This window comes from Cervus elaphus, chromosome 18, assembly GCF_910594005.1.
Source record: "Cervus elaphus chromosome 18, mCerEla1.1, whole genome shotgun sequence".
NCBI lineage: Eukaryota > Metazoa > Chordata > Mammalia > Artiodactyla > Cervidae > Cervus > Cervus elaphus.
Window position 1 is genome coordinate 49,647,901 of NC_057832.1, and position 18,359 is coordinate 49,666,259.

The following is an 18,359-nucleotide window of genomic DNA, read 5'->3' on the forward strand; positions in this document are numbered from 1 at the left end:
TCCCCTTCTCTTCCCAATCCAATTCTGTGAATCTTTGTGGGTGTCTGGGCCACGGAGAACACTTTGGGAACAGACAACTGCGTAGATCTGTCTCTCTCCTCTTGAGTCCCCTTTTCCTCCTCCTGCTCACCTCTATCTCCCTCCTCCCTCTCCTCTTCTTCATGTAACTCTGTGAACCTCTCTGGGTGTCCCTCACAGTGGAGAATCTTTTCACCCTTAACCTAGAAGTTTTATTATCAGTGCTGTATAGTTGGAGAAGTCTTGAGACTACTGGAAGAATAAAACTGAATTCCAGGGGCAGGAGACTTAAGCCCAAAACCTGAGAACACCAGAAAACTCCTGACTACATGGAACATTAACTAATAAGAGACCATCCAAAAGCCTCCATACCTACGCTGAAACCAACCACCACCCAAGAGCCAGTAAGTTTCAGAGCAAGACATACCATGCAAATTCTTCAGCAACGCAGGAACATAGCCCTGAGCGTCAACATACAGGCTGCCCAAAGTTACACCTAACACACAGACCCATCTCAAAACTCATTACTGGGCACTCCATTCACTCCAGAGAGAAGAAATCCAGTTCCACGCACCAGAACACCGACGCAAGCTTCCCTAACCGGGAAACCTTGACAAGCAAATCGTCCAACCCCACCCAGTGGGTGAAACCTCCACAATAAAAAGGAACCACAGACCTCCAGAATACAGAAAGCCCACTCCAGATACAGCAATCTAAACAAGATGAAAAGGCAGAGAAACACCCAACAGGTAAAGGAACATGAAAAATGCCCACCAAGTCAAGCAAAAGAGGAGGAAATAGGGAATCTACCTGAAAAAGAATTTAGAATAATGATAATAAAAATGATCCAAAATCTTGAAAACAAGATAGAATTACAGATAAATAGCCTGGAGACAGATTGAGAAGATGCAAGAAATGTTTAAGAAGGACCTAGAAGAAATAAAAAAGAGTCAATTAAAAATGAGTAATGCAATAAATGAGATCAAAAACACTCTGGAGGGAACCAAGAGTAGAATAATGGAGACAGAAAATAGGATAAGTGAGGTAGAAGATAAAATGGTGGAAATAAATGAAGCAGAGAGGAAAAAAGAAAAAAGAATCAAAAGAAATGAGGACAAACTCAGGCACCTCTGGGACAATGTGAAATGCCCCAACATTCGAATCATAGGAGTCCCGGAAGAAGAAGACAGAACGAAAGGCCATGAGAAGATACTCGAGGAGATAATAGCTGAAAACTTCCCTAAAATGGGGAAGGAAATAGCCACCCAAGACCAAGAAACCCAGAGAGTCCCAAACAGGATAAACCCAAGCCAAAACACCCCAAGACACATATTAATCAAATTAACAAAGATCAAACACAAAGAACAAATATTAAAAGCAGCAAGGGAAAAACAACAAATAACACACAAGGGGATTCCCATAAGGATAACAGCTGATCTATCAATAGAAACCCTCCAGGCCAGAAGGGAATGGCAGGACATACTGAAAGTAATGAAAGAGAATAACCTACAACCTAGATTACTGTATCCAGCAAGGATCTCATTCAGATATGAAGGAGAATTCAAAAGCTTTACAGATAAGCAAAAGCTGAGAGAATTCAGCACCACCAAACCAGCTCTTCAACAAATGCTAAAGGATCTTCTCTAGACAGGAAATGCAGAAAGGCTGTATAAACGTGAACCCAAAACAACAAAGTAAATGGCAACGGGACCACACCTATCAATAATTACCCTAAATGTAAATGGGTTGAATGCCCCAACCAAAAGACAAAGATTGGCTGAATGGATACAAAAACCAAGACCCCTATATATGCTGTCTACAAGAGACCCACCTCAAAACAAGGGACACATACAGACTAAAAGTGAAGGGCTGGAAAAAAATATTTCACACAAACGGAGACCAAAAGAAAACAGGAGGCGCAATACTCATATCAGATAAAATAGACTTTCAAATAAAGGATGTGAAAAGAGACAAAGAAGGACAGTACATAATGATCAAAGTATCAATCCAAGAAGAAGATATAACAATTATAAATATATATGCACCCAACATAGGAGCACCGCAATATGTACGGCAAACACTAACGAGTATGAAAGAGGAAATTAATAGTAACACAATAATAGTGGGAGACTTTAATACCCCACTCACAACTATGGATAGATCAACTAAACAGAAAATTAACAAGGAAACACAAACCTTAAATGACACAATGGACCAGCTAGACCTAATTGATATCTATAGGACATTTCACCCCAAAGCAATCAACTTCACCTTTTTCTCAAGTGCACATGGAACCTTCTCAAGAATAGATCACATCCTGGGCCATAAATCTAGTCTTGGTAAATTCAAAAATATTGAAATCATTCCAGTCATCTTTTCTGACCACAGTGCAGTAAGATTAGATCTCAATTACAGGAAAAAAATTGTTAAAAATTCAAACATATGGAAGCTAAATAACACGCTTCTGAATAATCAACAAATCATAGAAGAAATCAAAAAAGAAATCAAAATATGTATAGAAATGAATGAAAATGAAAACACAACAACCCAAAACCTATGGGACACTGTAAAAGCAGTGCTAAGGGGAAGGTTCACAGCATTACAGGCTTACATCAAGAAACAAGAAAAAAGTCAAATAAATAACCTAACTCTACACCTAAAGCAACTAGAGAAGGAAGAAATGAAGAACCCCAAGGTTAGTAGAAGGAAAGAAATCTTAAAAATTAGGGCAGAAATAAATGCAAAAGAAACTAAAGAGACCATAGCAAAAATCAACAAAGCTAAAAGCTGGTTTCTTGAAAAAATAAACAAAATTGAGAAACCTTAGCAAGACTCATTAAGAAACAAAGGGAGAAGAACCAAATTAACAAAATTAGAAATGAAAATGGAGAGATCACAACAGACAACACTGAAATACAAAGGATCATAAGAGACTACTACCAGCAGCTCTATGCCAATAAAATGAACAGCTTGGAAGAACTGGAAAAATTCTTAGAAAAGTATAACTTTCCAAAACTGAACCATAAAGAAATAGAGGATCTTAACAGACCCATCACAAGCAAGGAAATCGAAACTGTAATCAAAAATCTTCCAGCAAACAAAAACCCAGGACCAGATGGCTTCACAGCTGAATTCTACCAAAAATTTAGAGAAGAGCTAACACCTATCTTACTCAAACTCTTCCAGAAAATTGCAGAAGATGATCAACTTCCAAACTCATTCTATGAGGCCACCATCACCCTAATTCCAAAACCAGACAAAGATGCCACAAAAAAAGAAATCTACAGGCCAATATCACTCGTGAACATAGATGCAAAAGTCCTTAAAAAAATTCTAGCAAACAGAATCCAACAACGTATTTAAAAAATCATACATCATGACCAAGTGGGCTTTATCACAGGAATGCAAGGATTCTTTAATATCTGCAAATCAATCAATGTAATACACCACATTAAAAAATTGAAAGATAAAAACCATATGATTATCTCAATAGATGCAGAGAAAGCCTTTGACAAAATTCAACACCCACTTATGATTAAAACTCTCCAGAAAGCAGGAATAGAAGGAACATACCTCAACACAATAAAAGCTGTATATGACAAACCCACAGCAAGCATTACCCTCAATGGTGAAAAATTGAAAGCATTTCCCCTGAAATCAGGAACAAGACAAGGGTGCCCACTCTCACCACTACTATTCAACATAGTTTTGGAAGTTTTGGCCACAGCAATCAGAGCAGAAAAAGAAGTAGGAGGAATCCAGATAGGAAAAGAAGAAGTGAAACTCTCGCTGTTTGCAGATGACATGATCCTCTACATAGAAAACCCTAAAGACTCTACCAGAAAATTAACTAGAACTAATCAACGAATATAGTAAAGTTGCAGGATATAAAATTAACACACAGAAATCCCTTGCATTCCTATATACTAACAATGAGAAAACAGAAAGAGAAATTAAGGAAACAATACCATTCACCATTGCAACAAAAAGAATAAAATACTTAGGAGTATATCTACCTAAAGAAACAAAAGACCTATACATAGAAAACTATAAAACACTGATGAAAGAAATCAAAGAGGACACAAACAGATGGAGAAACATACCGTGTTCATGGATTGGAAGAATCAATATTTTCAAAATGGCTATTCTACCCAAAGCAATCTATAGATTCAATGCAATCCCTATCAAGCTACCAACGGTATTTTTCACAGAACTAGAACAAATAATTTCACAATTTGTATGGAAATAGAAAAAACCTCGAATAGCCAAAGTAATCTTGAGAAAGAAGAATGGAACTGGAGGAATCAACCTGCCTGACTTCAGACTCTACTACAAAGCCACAGTCATCAAGACAGTGTGGTACTGGCACAAAGACAGAAATATAGATCAATGGAACAGAATAGAAAGCCCAGAGATAAATCCACGAACCTATGGACACCTTATCTTCGACAAAGGAGGCAAGGATATACAATGGAAAAAAGACAACCTCTTTAACTAGTGGTGCTGGGAAAACTGGTCAACCACTTGTAAAAGAATGAAACTAGAACACTTTCTAACACCATACACAAAAATAAACTCAAAATGGATTAAAGATCTAAATGTAAGACCAGAAACTATAAAACTCCTAGAGGAGAACATAGGCAAAACACTCTCCAACATAATTCATAGCAGGATCCTCTATGATCCACCTCCCAGAATACTGGAAAGCAAAACTAAACAAATGGGATCTAATGAAACTTAAAAGCTTTTGCACAACAAAGGAAACTCTAAGCAAGGTGAAAAGACAGCCCTCAGATTGGGAGAAAATAATAGCAAACGAAGCAACAGACAAAGGATTAATCTCAAAAATATACAAGCAACTCCTGAAGCTCAATTCCAGAAAAATAAATGACCCAAGCAAAAAATGGGCCAAAGAACTTAACAGACATTTCTCCAAAGAAGACATACAGATGGCTAACAAACACATGAAAAGATGCTCAACATCACTCATCATCAGAGAAATGCAAATCAAAACCACAATGAGGTACCATTACACACCAGTCAGAATGGCTGCTATCCAAAAGTCTACAAGCAAAAAATGCTGGAAAGGGTGTGGAGAAAAGGGAACCCTCTTACACTGTTGGTGGGAATGCAAACTAGTACAGCCACTATGGAGAACAGTGTGGAGATTTCTTAAAAAACTGGAAATAGAACTGCCATATGACCCAGCAATCCCACTTCTGGGCATACACACTGAGGAAACCAGATCTGAAAGAGACACGTGCACCCCAATGTTCATCGCAGCACTGTTTATAATAGCCAGGACATGGAAACAACCTAGATGTCCATCAGCAGACGAATGGATAAGGAAGCTGTGGTACATATACACCATGGAATATTACTCAGCCATTAAAAAGAATTCATTTGAACCAGTTCTAATGAGATGGATGAAACTGGAGCCCATTATACAGAGTGAAGTAAGCCAGAAAGATAAAGAACATTACAGCATACTAACACATATATATGGAATTTAGAAAGATGGTAATGATAACTCTATATGCAAAACAGAAAAAGAGACACAGATGTACAGAACAGACTTTTGGACTCTGTGGGAGAAGGTGAGGGTGGGATGTTTTGAGAGAACAGCATTGAAACATGTATATTATCTATGGTAAAACAGATCACCAGCCCAGGTTGGATGCATGAGACAAGTGCTTGGGCCTGGTCCACTGGGAAGACCCAGAGGGATTGGGTAGAGAGAGAGGTGGGAGGGGGGATCGGGATGGGGAATACATGTAACTCCATGGCTGATTCATGTTAGTGTATGACAAAACCCACTACAATATTGTAAAGTAATTAGCCTCCAACTAATAAAAATAAATTAAAAAAAAAAGAATATAATTAAATGTATTCTGGCTGTTAATGTTCTGGATGCAGCAGGGGCAGTGGACCTGGGTCTGGATTGGGACTCTTGCTTCACTCCTCCCAGTGCTCTCACCTGTTAGTGGGATACAAAAGCATCCATTGCACACGGCTGTTTTAACACTGCCCGTGGAAAGACAGTAAATATTCATACAATTACTCAATACAAAACTAAAATTTTGTCTGTAAGAAAAAAGTTCTTAAGATAATTAGGATGGATTAAGGGTTGTTACTATTCTGTCACGTTCGACTCTTTGTGGAGGGGGGCGAGGGGTGAGTATCTGTGCTCCTTGTGCCCACTTCCAGCAGTAGCAGGGAAGTGTTCCAAAGAACTAAAGCAGTGTTTTTGCCCAACTTTTGATTTCACAGATGGAGTACTGAGACTTAGGAAAATTAACTGCCTCATTCAAGATCAAAGAGCAAATTATGGGAAAGCCAGGACTGAATCTCAGGTTTCCTTTTCTCAAGACCGTTTTCCACAGCAGTAAAATTGAAGTAGCATTAAGGTCTCATTACCAAAGCCTGGATTTCTTGTGAACCCTTCCCCCGTTCCCCTGAGCAGTTAGCTAACTCAGACTCCTTTCTAATCTTCCCCCCCTTACAATTACTTACTGTTCATTTTCCTCTGTAGTCACATGCTGCACTGTTGTTGTATCATGTTTCCTTAGGAGTACCTCTGTCTTAGAGATTAGTCAGTGAACAGAGACATATCTTATTTATTGTGCATCACACAATACCTGACCTAAGATCTGTTAACTGCATGAACAAATCAGTATCTTACATTTACAAAGACTTGGGGTCACCACAGAAAATTATCTAACAGCTTTTCCATAAAATGAATGTTATTTTTAATCATCCACACCTCAAGGAGCTACCTGGGCTTGAATGCAGTTTGCTAAATAATTTTGCTTACAGGTTAAGAACTACTAAGCCAAGAGATTCAAATCAACAACTGAAATCTTGGCTTAGGGGAACTTTCACTTAGAAATCTATGAGTTGACAGAGAAAGTAAAATACCTGCATATTCTGGATAGCATATAGTGAGAGGGCTCTTCTTGATTTTTTCTTCAAAGAGATCCTTCTTGTTCAGAAAAAGTATAATAGATGTATCTGTAAACCATTTGTTGTTACATATGCTGTCGAATAACTTCATGCTTTCATGCATTCGGTTCTGTAATAGAATACAGCCAGTGTGTCAGAAGGGCAAAGATTCTGAGAAATATTACTTTTAAAAAATAATGAGTGTGTGGGGGAAAAAGGTGTGGCAGTATAATAGAGCTTAGACAGCCGAAAAATAGATAACCTATCACAAAAATGCACTTCTGCCATTTAAGAACAAGCACACGTGATGATCTTAGGCGAGATGAATATCCGCATCACTCATCACCCTTTTGCGTCCATCCAGCACTCGCTGAGTGCCCGCAGCGTGCCACTGTACTGCAGGAGCTTGTGATCTAGAAATCCCAAGTGCAGACATCTCAGAGGGGACCTCATCATTACAGAGTGAACTGAAGTTTCCATTAAAAGGTAAGTAGAGGTTTTTAAAGATTAATGAACTGAAAAAGCTGAAACACAATTAGACCAATACCCTTTATAATAGTGTATGAGGCAAGGAAACCTCCAATTCCTGTTTCCTGCCCTTCTGGTATTTGTGGTTTCAAAAAGGGCACTGATATATTATAGAATGCCAGGAGGACAGAAATGAATGTTGTATGTTACACCTACTGAACAGTAACTGTATACAGCTTATCTTAAAAAAAAAAAAAAAAAGAAACTGACATTTATAGCTCTTCCATTTAAAAATATTTCCCCCAGATTAATGGTACACTGAAACACATGTGACAATTACATGACAGCAGCAAAGTATAATATAGCTCAGGGATTACTAAGCAGGCAGAAGTAAGAAATATAAGCCTTGGACTATATGGAGCTAACATTATTTTTAATCAGTATGTAGATACCAGATCACAGAAATGCCTAAACATCTAGGGTTGAAGTGAGATGAACTCTTTGTCTTCTCCTTTTTATGAGGATCCATCATAAAAAGTATGCTTCTTTGCATACTAAGAGGGAAATGTACCAAATAGAAAAGTTAGAGAAAAGTGCCTGAACTTTCACATTATTCAGGCATTAGCAAGAATTTCTCAAGACTTTTTCTTAGAAAAATTCTTGGCAACAATTCGAACTCTTCTTATTCCATGTTCAATCTTTAAAAGAGGTTCTACTTGCCATTTCTTCATCTTCAGCTAGAACCAGGTCATAGTCACTCAGCGCCACACAGAAGATGATGGCGGTCACTCCTTCGAAGCAGTGAATCCATTTCTTCCGCTCAGATCTCTGTCCCCCCACATCAAACATTCTGTAAGAGGAGAAATGAGTTTGACATCACCCTGAATGCTCAGACACAGCAAGGAGTTCTATAAAAAAAATCAACAAAAAAGCTCCAAATCGCATGGAGAATGTGGGATGGAAGGTAAGGAGAAAAGGACTTTAAGGGAGAAAAAGTCTGCTAGAAGGGAAGGTCTCTCACAATAAAACCAAAATACCTTAATGAATTTGGGTATTTTTTTTTTAACATATGAGACCACATTAGAACAAGAACATTAAAACACACAAATGAAGGGGCTGAACTATGTGTGAACAGAGAAGTCACAGGAAGCATCTAGAGAATGCAGAGATAATAGAATATATTCAATTCACTAGAGTCACAGAACATTAGAGGCAGAGAACATGGTCCCCTTGTCCAACTACAAAATGTTTTCTCTGTGAAGCAATATAGCAGGACTTAAATGTAAAGGAGAAACCATTAGAGGTAAGAAAGGTGTCATACTCAAAGCAAGTCATATTTAAATAGGGGCAAACAGGCTGCCTAAATAAAAAAATAAAACCATGGTACAGAAAAAAAGAGAGATGAGATAAATGGGTGGCCTATTGAATAGTGTGAATACTAGGAGTGAAAAAACTACTACTAGTTTTTACATGATATGCAATAGGAGACCATTCAAAGTTGCTGTACAAGGTAGTAACACAAACAATATAATGATGTTTTCTGCTTTTTCCTCTAAGAGTATAAGTTAAGCAGAAGTTGAAATTCACATAGATTATGTTATGCAATCTAGAAATAGCTGCTTACATAATGGAAACACTGTGCGAACTGGTACATTTTAAAAGAGTCCATTTATCTAGATACTGCACTAATTAAAATAGTCCCTATTTAATTCTCAGGCAAAACGAATTTTCCCAGTAGAGTAGCATTGGCCTATAAACCAAATCCAAGTGCATCAGATTTGTACTCAATATAAAAGTAACAATACTAGTTACTTTTATCATCATTTAAATGGTATTTTTCTATTAGTCTAGCTAGTAAATTGTTCATTAAGTTTAAGTATGCTATATAACAAAATGATTCTACTACACACTAAATTAAAATGGGTAAGATGTGAAAAGGACAGCTGGTAATGACGATCAAACAAAATAAAAGAAATTAAAATGATTACCCATCTGCTAAATTGCCAAGGAACACAATTTGAAGACTGCGTTACCAAAAAGATAATATATTTTAGCTAACTTCTCTGATCACATGTCATATATCACTCCATGTGAAATAACAACAGAACCCTCCCTCTCCCATATTTTCCCTCTGTTGATGGTTGGTTTATGTATCAATTTGGCTAGGCTATCATATGCAGTTACTTAATCAAACACTAATTTGGGTGCTGCTGTGAAGGTATTTTATTGTTATGGTTAGTATCTACAATCAGTTGATTTTCACTAAAGGAATTTATCCTTGATAATGTGGGCAGACCTCATCTATTGAGTTGAAAGGCCTTAAGGTCAAAAGCTGAAGTTTCTCAGAAGAAAACAATCTGCCTCAATACTGCAAAATGAATGTCTACCTGAGCCCGCTGTCCTGCACTGCAAACCAACACCCACTGTCAGGTAAGCCGGCTCCTTGAAATAAACAGACCCTACAGGTTGTTTCCTCTGAGAACCTTGACACGTCTTTAGTACCCAGATTTGGGTAATGCAGTAAAACAAATACTCCTGTGGATGTGGCTTTGGAAGTGGGTAGTAGAGAAAGGTTGGAAGAATTTTGAATAATTTGACAGAAAAAGTCCAGAATACCTTGAAATGCGGTTGGTTAGAAATACAGATATTAAAAGTGATTTTGATGAGAATTAGATTTTTCTTTTTTAGCCTTCAGGAAGAGCATAATCCTACTAACAAACTAATTTTTAACTTCTAGCTTCAAGTACTATCAGAGAATAAATTTCTGTTGTTTTATGCCACAAATTTGTGGTCATTTGTTACAGAAGCTTTAGGGAGCTAGCTAGCATATGCTATCTTGCTTTTCTTATCATAGCAGTTACCACCCCCTGAATACTAAATATGTATTTCATTTCCTCTCGTCCCCCAACCCTACAATGATGTAAAGACAAAGACTTTGTTTTGGCCTCCACTGGACAAACAAATGTACTGCATAAGTATTTGTTGAATGAAATAATGAACTGTGTCTACAGAGTATTTTAAAACACTTTTAAGCAGTAATAGACTAGTTTTTACCAATGCTATTTTTCACAGAACTAGAGCTAAAAAACCTTAAAATTTATATGGAAACACAAAAGATCCCAAATAGCCAAAGAAACCTTGAGAAAGAAAAATGAGGCTGGAGGAGTCAGAGTTCCTGACTTCAGACTATACTACAAAGCTTCAGTAATCAAAATACCATGATAGAATGATACTGGCACAAGAACAGAAATACAGATCAAGGGACTAGGTCAGAAAGCCCAGCAATAAACTCAAACACCTACAGTCAGTTAATCTAAGACGAAGGAGGCAAGAAAATACAATGGAGAAAGTGGCGCTGGGAAAACTGGACAGCTACATGTAAAAAGAGTGAAATTAGAGCATTCTCTAATATCATATACAAAATTAAACTCAAAATGGATCAATAATAGACTAGTTTTACCATGTTAAAGAGACAGACCTTCCAGTTATGCTCTGGGAATGTTAAATATAAAAGAGCTTTAAGTTGATAAGTAGTATGAATACAGAAACAATCTCTTCAATTTAATTTATGAATGAATGACGGTCATTCATTATTGATCATAAGTGACCCTATGGACTATAGCCTGTCAGACTTCTCTGTCCATGGGATTCTCCAGGCAAGGATTCTGAAGTGGATAGACATTCCATTCCCCAGAGGATCTTCCCAACCCAGGGATCAAACCTGGATCCCCTGCATTGCAGGTGGATTCTTTACCATCTGAGCCACCAGTGAAGCCTAGCATAAACAAAGAACCTTTAAGCTGGTGCTTCTCAGACATTATGTGTGATGTTGATGCTGCTGATTTGCAGACCGGACTTTGAGAATCACTGGCCTAACTCAAGGAGCAAAAATGACTAAGAACCAATACAACAAAGGATCAGACTGTACACAGAGCATTATTCATTGTTTTACACATATATTAAAATTATCTTCAAATTCTGAATTTCTATTTAATCCAAAACAAAGATTATAATATGTTCTTCACATGAAGAGACTGTTGACTAGTATTAAACAGGGAGTGAAATTGAGCTTTCTTAGATTTCTTTCTTTAGGGGAGCAGAGGCAGGGAGAGAAGATGGAAGGGAATGTATTGAAGATCCTGAACTGTGCTGACTTACTCTCAAGACTGTTTTCTGATATCACTGTGACCAAGACTGGGACAATGCTAATTGACTATACATGAATACTACCCCATAAATGACTTTCCACCCCAAAACCAACTGCACATTTACATTACTATAGAAAAGGAATAGAAACATATTACAATGATAAAGCATCCCTTCTATTAGAAAATTCTATTTTCAGCAAAAATATAACAAAATACCAATATAAAACTGTTGATTCTTTAAAGCAAAATAATTCTCTAGACACTGTCCATAAATGCCTGGTCACAGTGGTGACAGTGTATATTCCTAAGTTATAATGCTTTGTTGCCTCATTTTAAATTTGTTAATTCCCATACCACAAAACAAGTGAAACTAAAATTTTGTATCAGCAGTTAAAAAATTGGACAATGAATTTATACCACACAACACTCAAAACAATAAAACACACTCAGGAGTATCCAGTAGAATTGTTCTAAGCACATTTTTGTCTTCATTTTTCTGAGACTCTCTTAAATATATAAAAAGCATACTTGGAACCATATGTTAGCAATGATAGTAATTTAACAATTCAAATCCAAAATAAGACAAAGTTTGTTTAAGTTCCTGACAGCCCTATGTTTAAGTCAGCAAGTGAAAACAGTAACTAAAAACATCCTGCCAAACTTTACGTCACCCAAGAAAAATAAACAGAGCAAGGTAAGTGGACTTCCTGGAAGGATCATGATAACAGACAACCTACCTGATGTTGAAATGACAACTTCGGGAAATCTAGGCTGGAAGTGATGCGTATGATCTGGAAGTAAATATTTATAGTGCATCTACCCAAGAACGTGACTGAATTTGACACAGATTGCCTGAAGCACCAAATAATTGATGTAATATTTACCTTTGCCATTTCCCATCATTACAGAGCTTGTTTCCTTCTACAGATAATAACCCATTTTATGTACAAACCTCTGACACTGGGCAAGATTGGAACATCAATTAAGAATCTTAAAACACGTTTGCCCTTACCTAACAAGGGCAGGTACAGAATCCTTATTTGGTAACCTTAACCCCAAGCACTTTTTCCTCAGATTTCACGGTTAGAACAAAGTGATGATCTGAACATAATTTCAGATTGCTACCAAATATGGTCGTAAAGTAAGGTTAAAAAAAAAAAAATGCAATAAACCTTACAAGCCAAACACTGAATTTCCTTATACTTAAAATCATTTCATAATTTTTAAATAAATCCAGCAATAGTAATCAAGTAAGACAAATCAGATGATTTAAAATAATGCTATTTTAATATTCCTGAGTTTGGTTATATAATATTCTACAAATAGTAAGCAAACTAAAAGAAGGCAAATGATTTCAGTAAATAAGAGATAATATCAGCAGGGAGAGCAGAAAAAAAATTACAAGCAAATGCAAAACAGTACCATACTATAGTACCAAAAGTTACATGCTCAGATAAACTAATTATGATCTGTATCTCTGTTTAAGAAAGCAAGGCAGTGTTTGTTTCTGAGAGGGAAGCTGCCATGGAAAACTGAAATTAAATTTTAATTTCCTGGAAAACTCAATTACATGAATCACTGAATGTGGGATAATGTAGTGATGAATGCTAGTAAGAGATGTATTATATTTAAAATACTTATGGAGAGACTCAGAGCTATAGTTGCAAACTTAGCTGTGGTCCCCACAGTGTGTAATACTGAGGTTCTTTGAGGTGAACTGACGAATATTTGTTTTTATCTTTGACTAGAAACCTCTTTTTATGATAGTTTCAGAAATTCTAATTTATTATCATACTGTTTCAGAGCACTGAAATTAACTGGAGCAAAATTCAGCAGTTTTTCTCACATTTTGTTTTTCTTTTTTTACTAAGTAACAATTTTCAAAGTTCAATCCTGAACTTCCCTGAACTTGGTTCATTACAAAATGAGCCAACAAGACAAAATGAACTTCAGGATCCCTTTCATTCTATAGGCTACCATTCAATACTTCTCTGTTCAGACCTCAATAAGTTATAGTACACTGTAAATTAAATGAACATTTTTCATCATGAAATAGTAGAAATGTAAGTGTGAGTAAAAATCTTTGTGAAAAATTTTAAAAAGGTAGCTTTTAAAAACATTTCCACAAATCAGCATATATTCTATTAGTAAAACCTAAAAATAGATGGCAATACTTTTCCAAAATATACAGTATTAGAGCAGTAGTTTCTATTTAAAAATAAAAACCAAATCTATTTTTATTTAAGCCACTGTGAAAAATACAGGCAAAAGAAATCTGCATGGTTACTTTTTCTTAAATAAAAATATCCCCCTTTGGACCTGAAAAACATTTTTTCATAATTTCCAAACCTAAAAAATTTTAAACTTTTTTATACATTTTTCCCTTAAACATTGTATTTTGTATTCTATATCTGAATTCATATATTATATGCTTTGAAGCTACTCACTTAAAATGAAGATCTTTGAAAGTAAAATGGGTCTCAACAATTCCTGTGGTTTTCACGCGAGTTCTGAGAACATCTTGTTGAGTTGGAATATAATTTGGTTGTGCAATTCTGTCCAAATCATTCAAATAGCTGAAAAATAAACAATATGCTAATAGTTAACGTTATCAATAAAGATCATCAAATCAAAGAGTAGAACATTTTGATAAATGCAGTACTGCATTTTTTTACTGCAAGTTTTTACATTTCTGTGTAATGATGTAATTTGACCAGTTTAAATCTGTATCTTACACAACTCTCTCTGAAATGAAAATGTTTATACTTCTCCAGCCACAAAACTCCATAAGCACCTGACTCACTGCAAGCCATGAATTTGTCTCTAAAAACTCTTTATTATGTAGCACTATGTTTATTTTCTAGACATTTCTTTTTTGTTGAGGAGTTATTGCAGAAAGCCTTCCTTTTTGAGAAAGTAGTGAGGAAACCCCTGGCCAAAGGCTGAATTCAGGATTGTTCCTTTTCACCTAGCCTTAAGTTATACACACAAAAACACTACACATGCTCCTGTACTCTACATTTTACTGGCTCTATGAATCAACATTCATATTTTATTTCTGATTGTAGCCACTCATTCAACTCTCTCTGCCAATAATGCAAAATATGTTGTGCTATAAAAATGTAGTGGTATCATACTATGCAATGCTTTTGTGCCCAATTATGTAGTAGAATCAGTAAGGTTACACACAGTACAGGTATAGAGAGATTATGGTGAACCTGAGTGGTTAAGAAGAGGGCTTACTGGAGAGTGAGGCGAGGAGTGTAACAAATCTGAAAGGTGCATGGATAAAAGGGAATGTTTCTCACATCAGAAAAAGCGTAGTAAGGAGGTAGGAACAGTCACATCTTGTATCTTAGAACATAAATCCACTAGTAGGCTATGGAATTAATCCTAAGGTCACCTGAATGTGGGGAGCACGACTGCAGTGTTTCCTAATACTAGAGTGGAGCAGTTCAAGATAATTTAGCAAATACATCAGGGTTCATTAGAGAAGCACCCAACTTTTGCAACTTTGATGCTGCCCTCTCAAAGTGTTCTTTAGCCATTTAGAATGGGGTCTTATCCATAAAAGGAGTTCAATAAATATATGATTTGTGGAGATGGAATTGGAAAGCCATCTGCTGAATTAGTAATCAAAATGTTATAGACAAGTATATGTATGTGATGTTGATACTAGAATACACAGAGATGATAGTTTATCTGTATTTTAAAATAATGTATTACTACATTGTTGATAATCTCCTACTATTTTATCTTTTTTTAGTTCCACATATATTAAAGCTCACTTTACTGTAATAAAATCTAACTTAAAACAGGCCATGACAAGAGTTTACTAACTGTCCCTTTGAAATAATGAGCTGTTCTTATTTAAAATATGTTCTGATTACTCATATAAACATTTATTTGCTTAAAACTACTATAGTTCTATTAGCCTCTAAAAATAATGCACATTTATATTTCAACAAGACAAAAAAGAAAAACGGGCACTGTGAAAAACTCCAATTGTTTTAAAAGATCATAAATTTTTCATAGATTGATGGTTAGATGGTCTTACTGGGCAACTGGGCAGCACCCTCTATCTCCGGTCAAGAATTCAGAAATCAAGATGCCTCATAACTACCAAGGAGAATAATGAGTTTCATGACTTCTTTCATTCTTGAAAAGTGGCTCCATTTTTGCCATCTTAAGATTAGTAATGAAATAACAGAGAGCCAAAGTGACTCCAAGCACTGTGCATAGGACAAGGGGTCTGGGCAAATATACTTCGTGGGAAGTGGGGTGTCCATCCAGGAAGATAGGGGGAAATGAACTTTAATCTACTGTCCCTGAGAAGCACCCTGTAATTATTCAAATAGCTCCTCTTGCTGGGCTCAGCTCAGAGCAAGTTACTCACCATAAGTAATTTCCGCTTTGATCTTTCTGCAGGTTCTGGTGGTGCCAAAGCAAGTATTGTGGACCAAGAGTTGTGTTTTGCACTAAGAAAATTTTTTTCTACTTTTTTCTTCTAGCTTCTGGAAAGTTTGGTTTATTAATATAAGGGCATATTGTGTGATGACCATGTATCAGGTAATGGAGATAGAACACTGGGCAAAAACAGACCTTACTGAGTTTACAGTTTAGTGGCAGGGATTTTAAAAAAAGAATCAAATAGTCCTCAATGTTAAGTATAAATAATATTACCTCAAAATACATGTAAATCTGTGAGTGCTAGAGAAAAAAAACACCTCAGATCATAAGTACACAACACAGAGACAATGGCCTACCCACTAAGTCAAAGAATATTTCCTTGTAAAAAGTAAGGACACCAGATGGAGAGATGAGCTACATGTCAATAAGATGTTATATACATGTAATAATACATATGGCTTATACACTTGTAAAACACTAAAAATATATGTTAAAAAATATAGCATTATAAAAATTATGACAGGTTACACAATATCTTGTATTACTTCTTCACTCACACTAAATCATTAACGTAATGCCGAGTACACTGACGCGCAACGCATGACATTACTATAATTAGGTTCTCAGCAGCCACACCCATTTGTTTTTTCACTGTGGCAAAGTATGTGTGTTTACCCAGACCTTCTAATATTTGGCATCTTCTATTTAATCCTCACTTGTATCCCTGAGAGCCAAGAGCTCTATCAAGAAAACTAACTTTGGAAAATAAAATAAGCGTAAGGCACTTGTTTCTACTCAGAGTATCATCTTTGACACTGCTGAGCATGTGTGCCAAATAATGGAAATAAATTCTTGATATTTTTTTTCCTATGCAGATCACCAAATAGAAAACTCCCTAACTAGGTTTTATCAAAACTTACTTTATAGACTTTCTGAGGCCACCACCTAGAAAACTGGGGCAAATTTTTCTTCTAAAAACTGCAGTTCGATATCTATTAATTTAAACAATGTCTAATGCAACACAGCACATATACTTGAAAATTGTCACATTTACAGCTCCTTTATTTTCATCAATGAGAATATCTTGATGGTATCACTGTATACCCCTTCAAACAGGGTGCCTGGGACTCAAGGTGCCTGTCCCCAGACAAGTGACTTCTCAGGAACGTAAGTAAATGAAGAGCACTCACATTAGTTACCCTCCCCTTTGGCTGGTCCCAGACAAACCAGAGGTCCACCCAAATTCAGAGTAAACTTTGGGAAATCCCAAATACTTTCTTGGAAGTATACTGGAAACAGTTCCATGCTGCATGATTAGAGTTACAGAAGCATGTGTCCCCTGAGACAATTTTTGAACACAAAAGAAATACGAGCCTTGCTACCTGCAAACACACACACACAAAGACAGAAAAAGTGTTCAAATATTGTCATCCTGAATACCTTGAGTTGTATAAGAATGTGTCAGCCAATTCTGCATTAAAACTGACTTGGAGGTATATTTGACTTGCAAGTAACTATTCATGATCATGAAGTTATGATTACTTACTATGCTGCAGAATCATTAAGCTGGTACTCTCGGGATCTGTTGAAGCAGGCTTGTACACCACTGTCTTTCCACAGTCTCTTTATAACTCCAGCAAGTTCTGCAGTCATAAAACCTTCCTCTGCAGCACCAGCAAGCACAAAGAGTTGGCGGGCATCATCCTGAACATTCAAAGGCCATTTTTATTTAAAAAGTAAAAAGACACTACAGATAAAATACATTATCGATTACAAAAGGTACAATTCTGAATTTCCTTTATGCTGTCTATTGGTGTCATAACTTGGATTTCCCTAAAATACCACTTTAAAAATTGGCTTAATCAAAAAAAAAAAACACAATCTTAAGTCATGAGTCCAGTTTTGTGATATTAGTAACAGCAATCAAGGCACCAGAAAGCTGAAACAATGACGAGACAGCTCATGAGGGATTATATTAACCAACTACCCACTGACAGTCAGCTGTGCATGGAAGATGATCACTTGTAACCAAACAGAAGATTGTATTCTTTGCCTCCCATCACCAAAATGTTTTCTTATTTAAAAAACACATTCACACCATTAAAAGTTATTTTCAGAATTGAATTGTCAGCTCTGTGATACACTTTGTAGAGGCATAATAAACTCAGATAAGGAAGAAGTCAATGTGGAATAAAGCAAGAATAGTTCCACAGAATAGTCTGAGGTTTCAGAAGACCTTAAAGTATATATACATTAACATCAGTGGGTCCAGAAGTGGGGATAGGTGTTTGCTAATCCAAGCATAGGAAAAAAACACAGCTCTGAAGCAGAAATAACTCATGATGCATATAGAAGATAGCATGCAAAAGTTTT

General features: G+C 36.3%; 1 protein-coding gene across 1 annotated transcript in view; it reads right to left on the reverse strand.

The window, feature by feature from the left end:
- Window positions 1-18,359, reverse strand: part of GNAI1 (G protein subunit alpha i1) — a 106,747-nt gene that overhangs the window by 18,232 nt on the left and 70,156 nt on the right. Inside the window, exons 5-8 of the mRNA XM_043872425.1 lie at window positions 17,533-17,690; window positions 14,024-14,152; window positions 8,149-8,278; window positions 6,937-7,090 (exon numbers count right to left, since the gene is read on the reverse strand). Coding sequence (XP_043728360.1) covers window positions 6,937-7,090; window positions 8,149-8,278; window positions 14,024-14,152; window positions 17,533-17,690 — 571 coding nt within the window. The remainder of the gene's footprint in view (window positions 1-6,936; window positions 7,091-8,148; window positions 8,279-14,023; window positions 14,153-17,532; window positions 17,691-18,359) is intronic.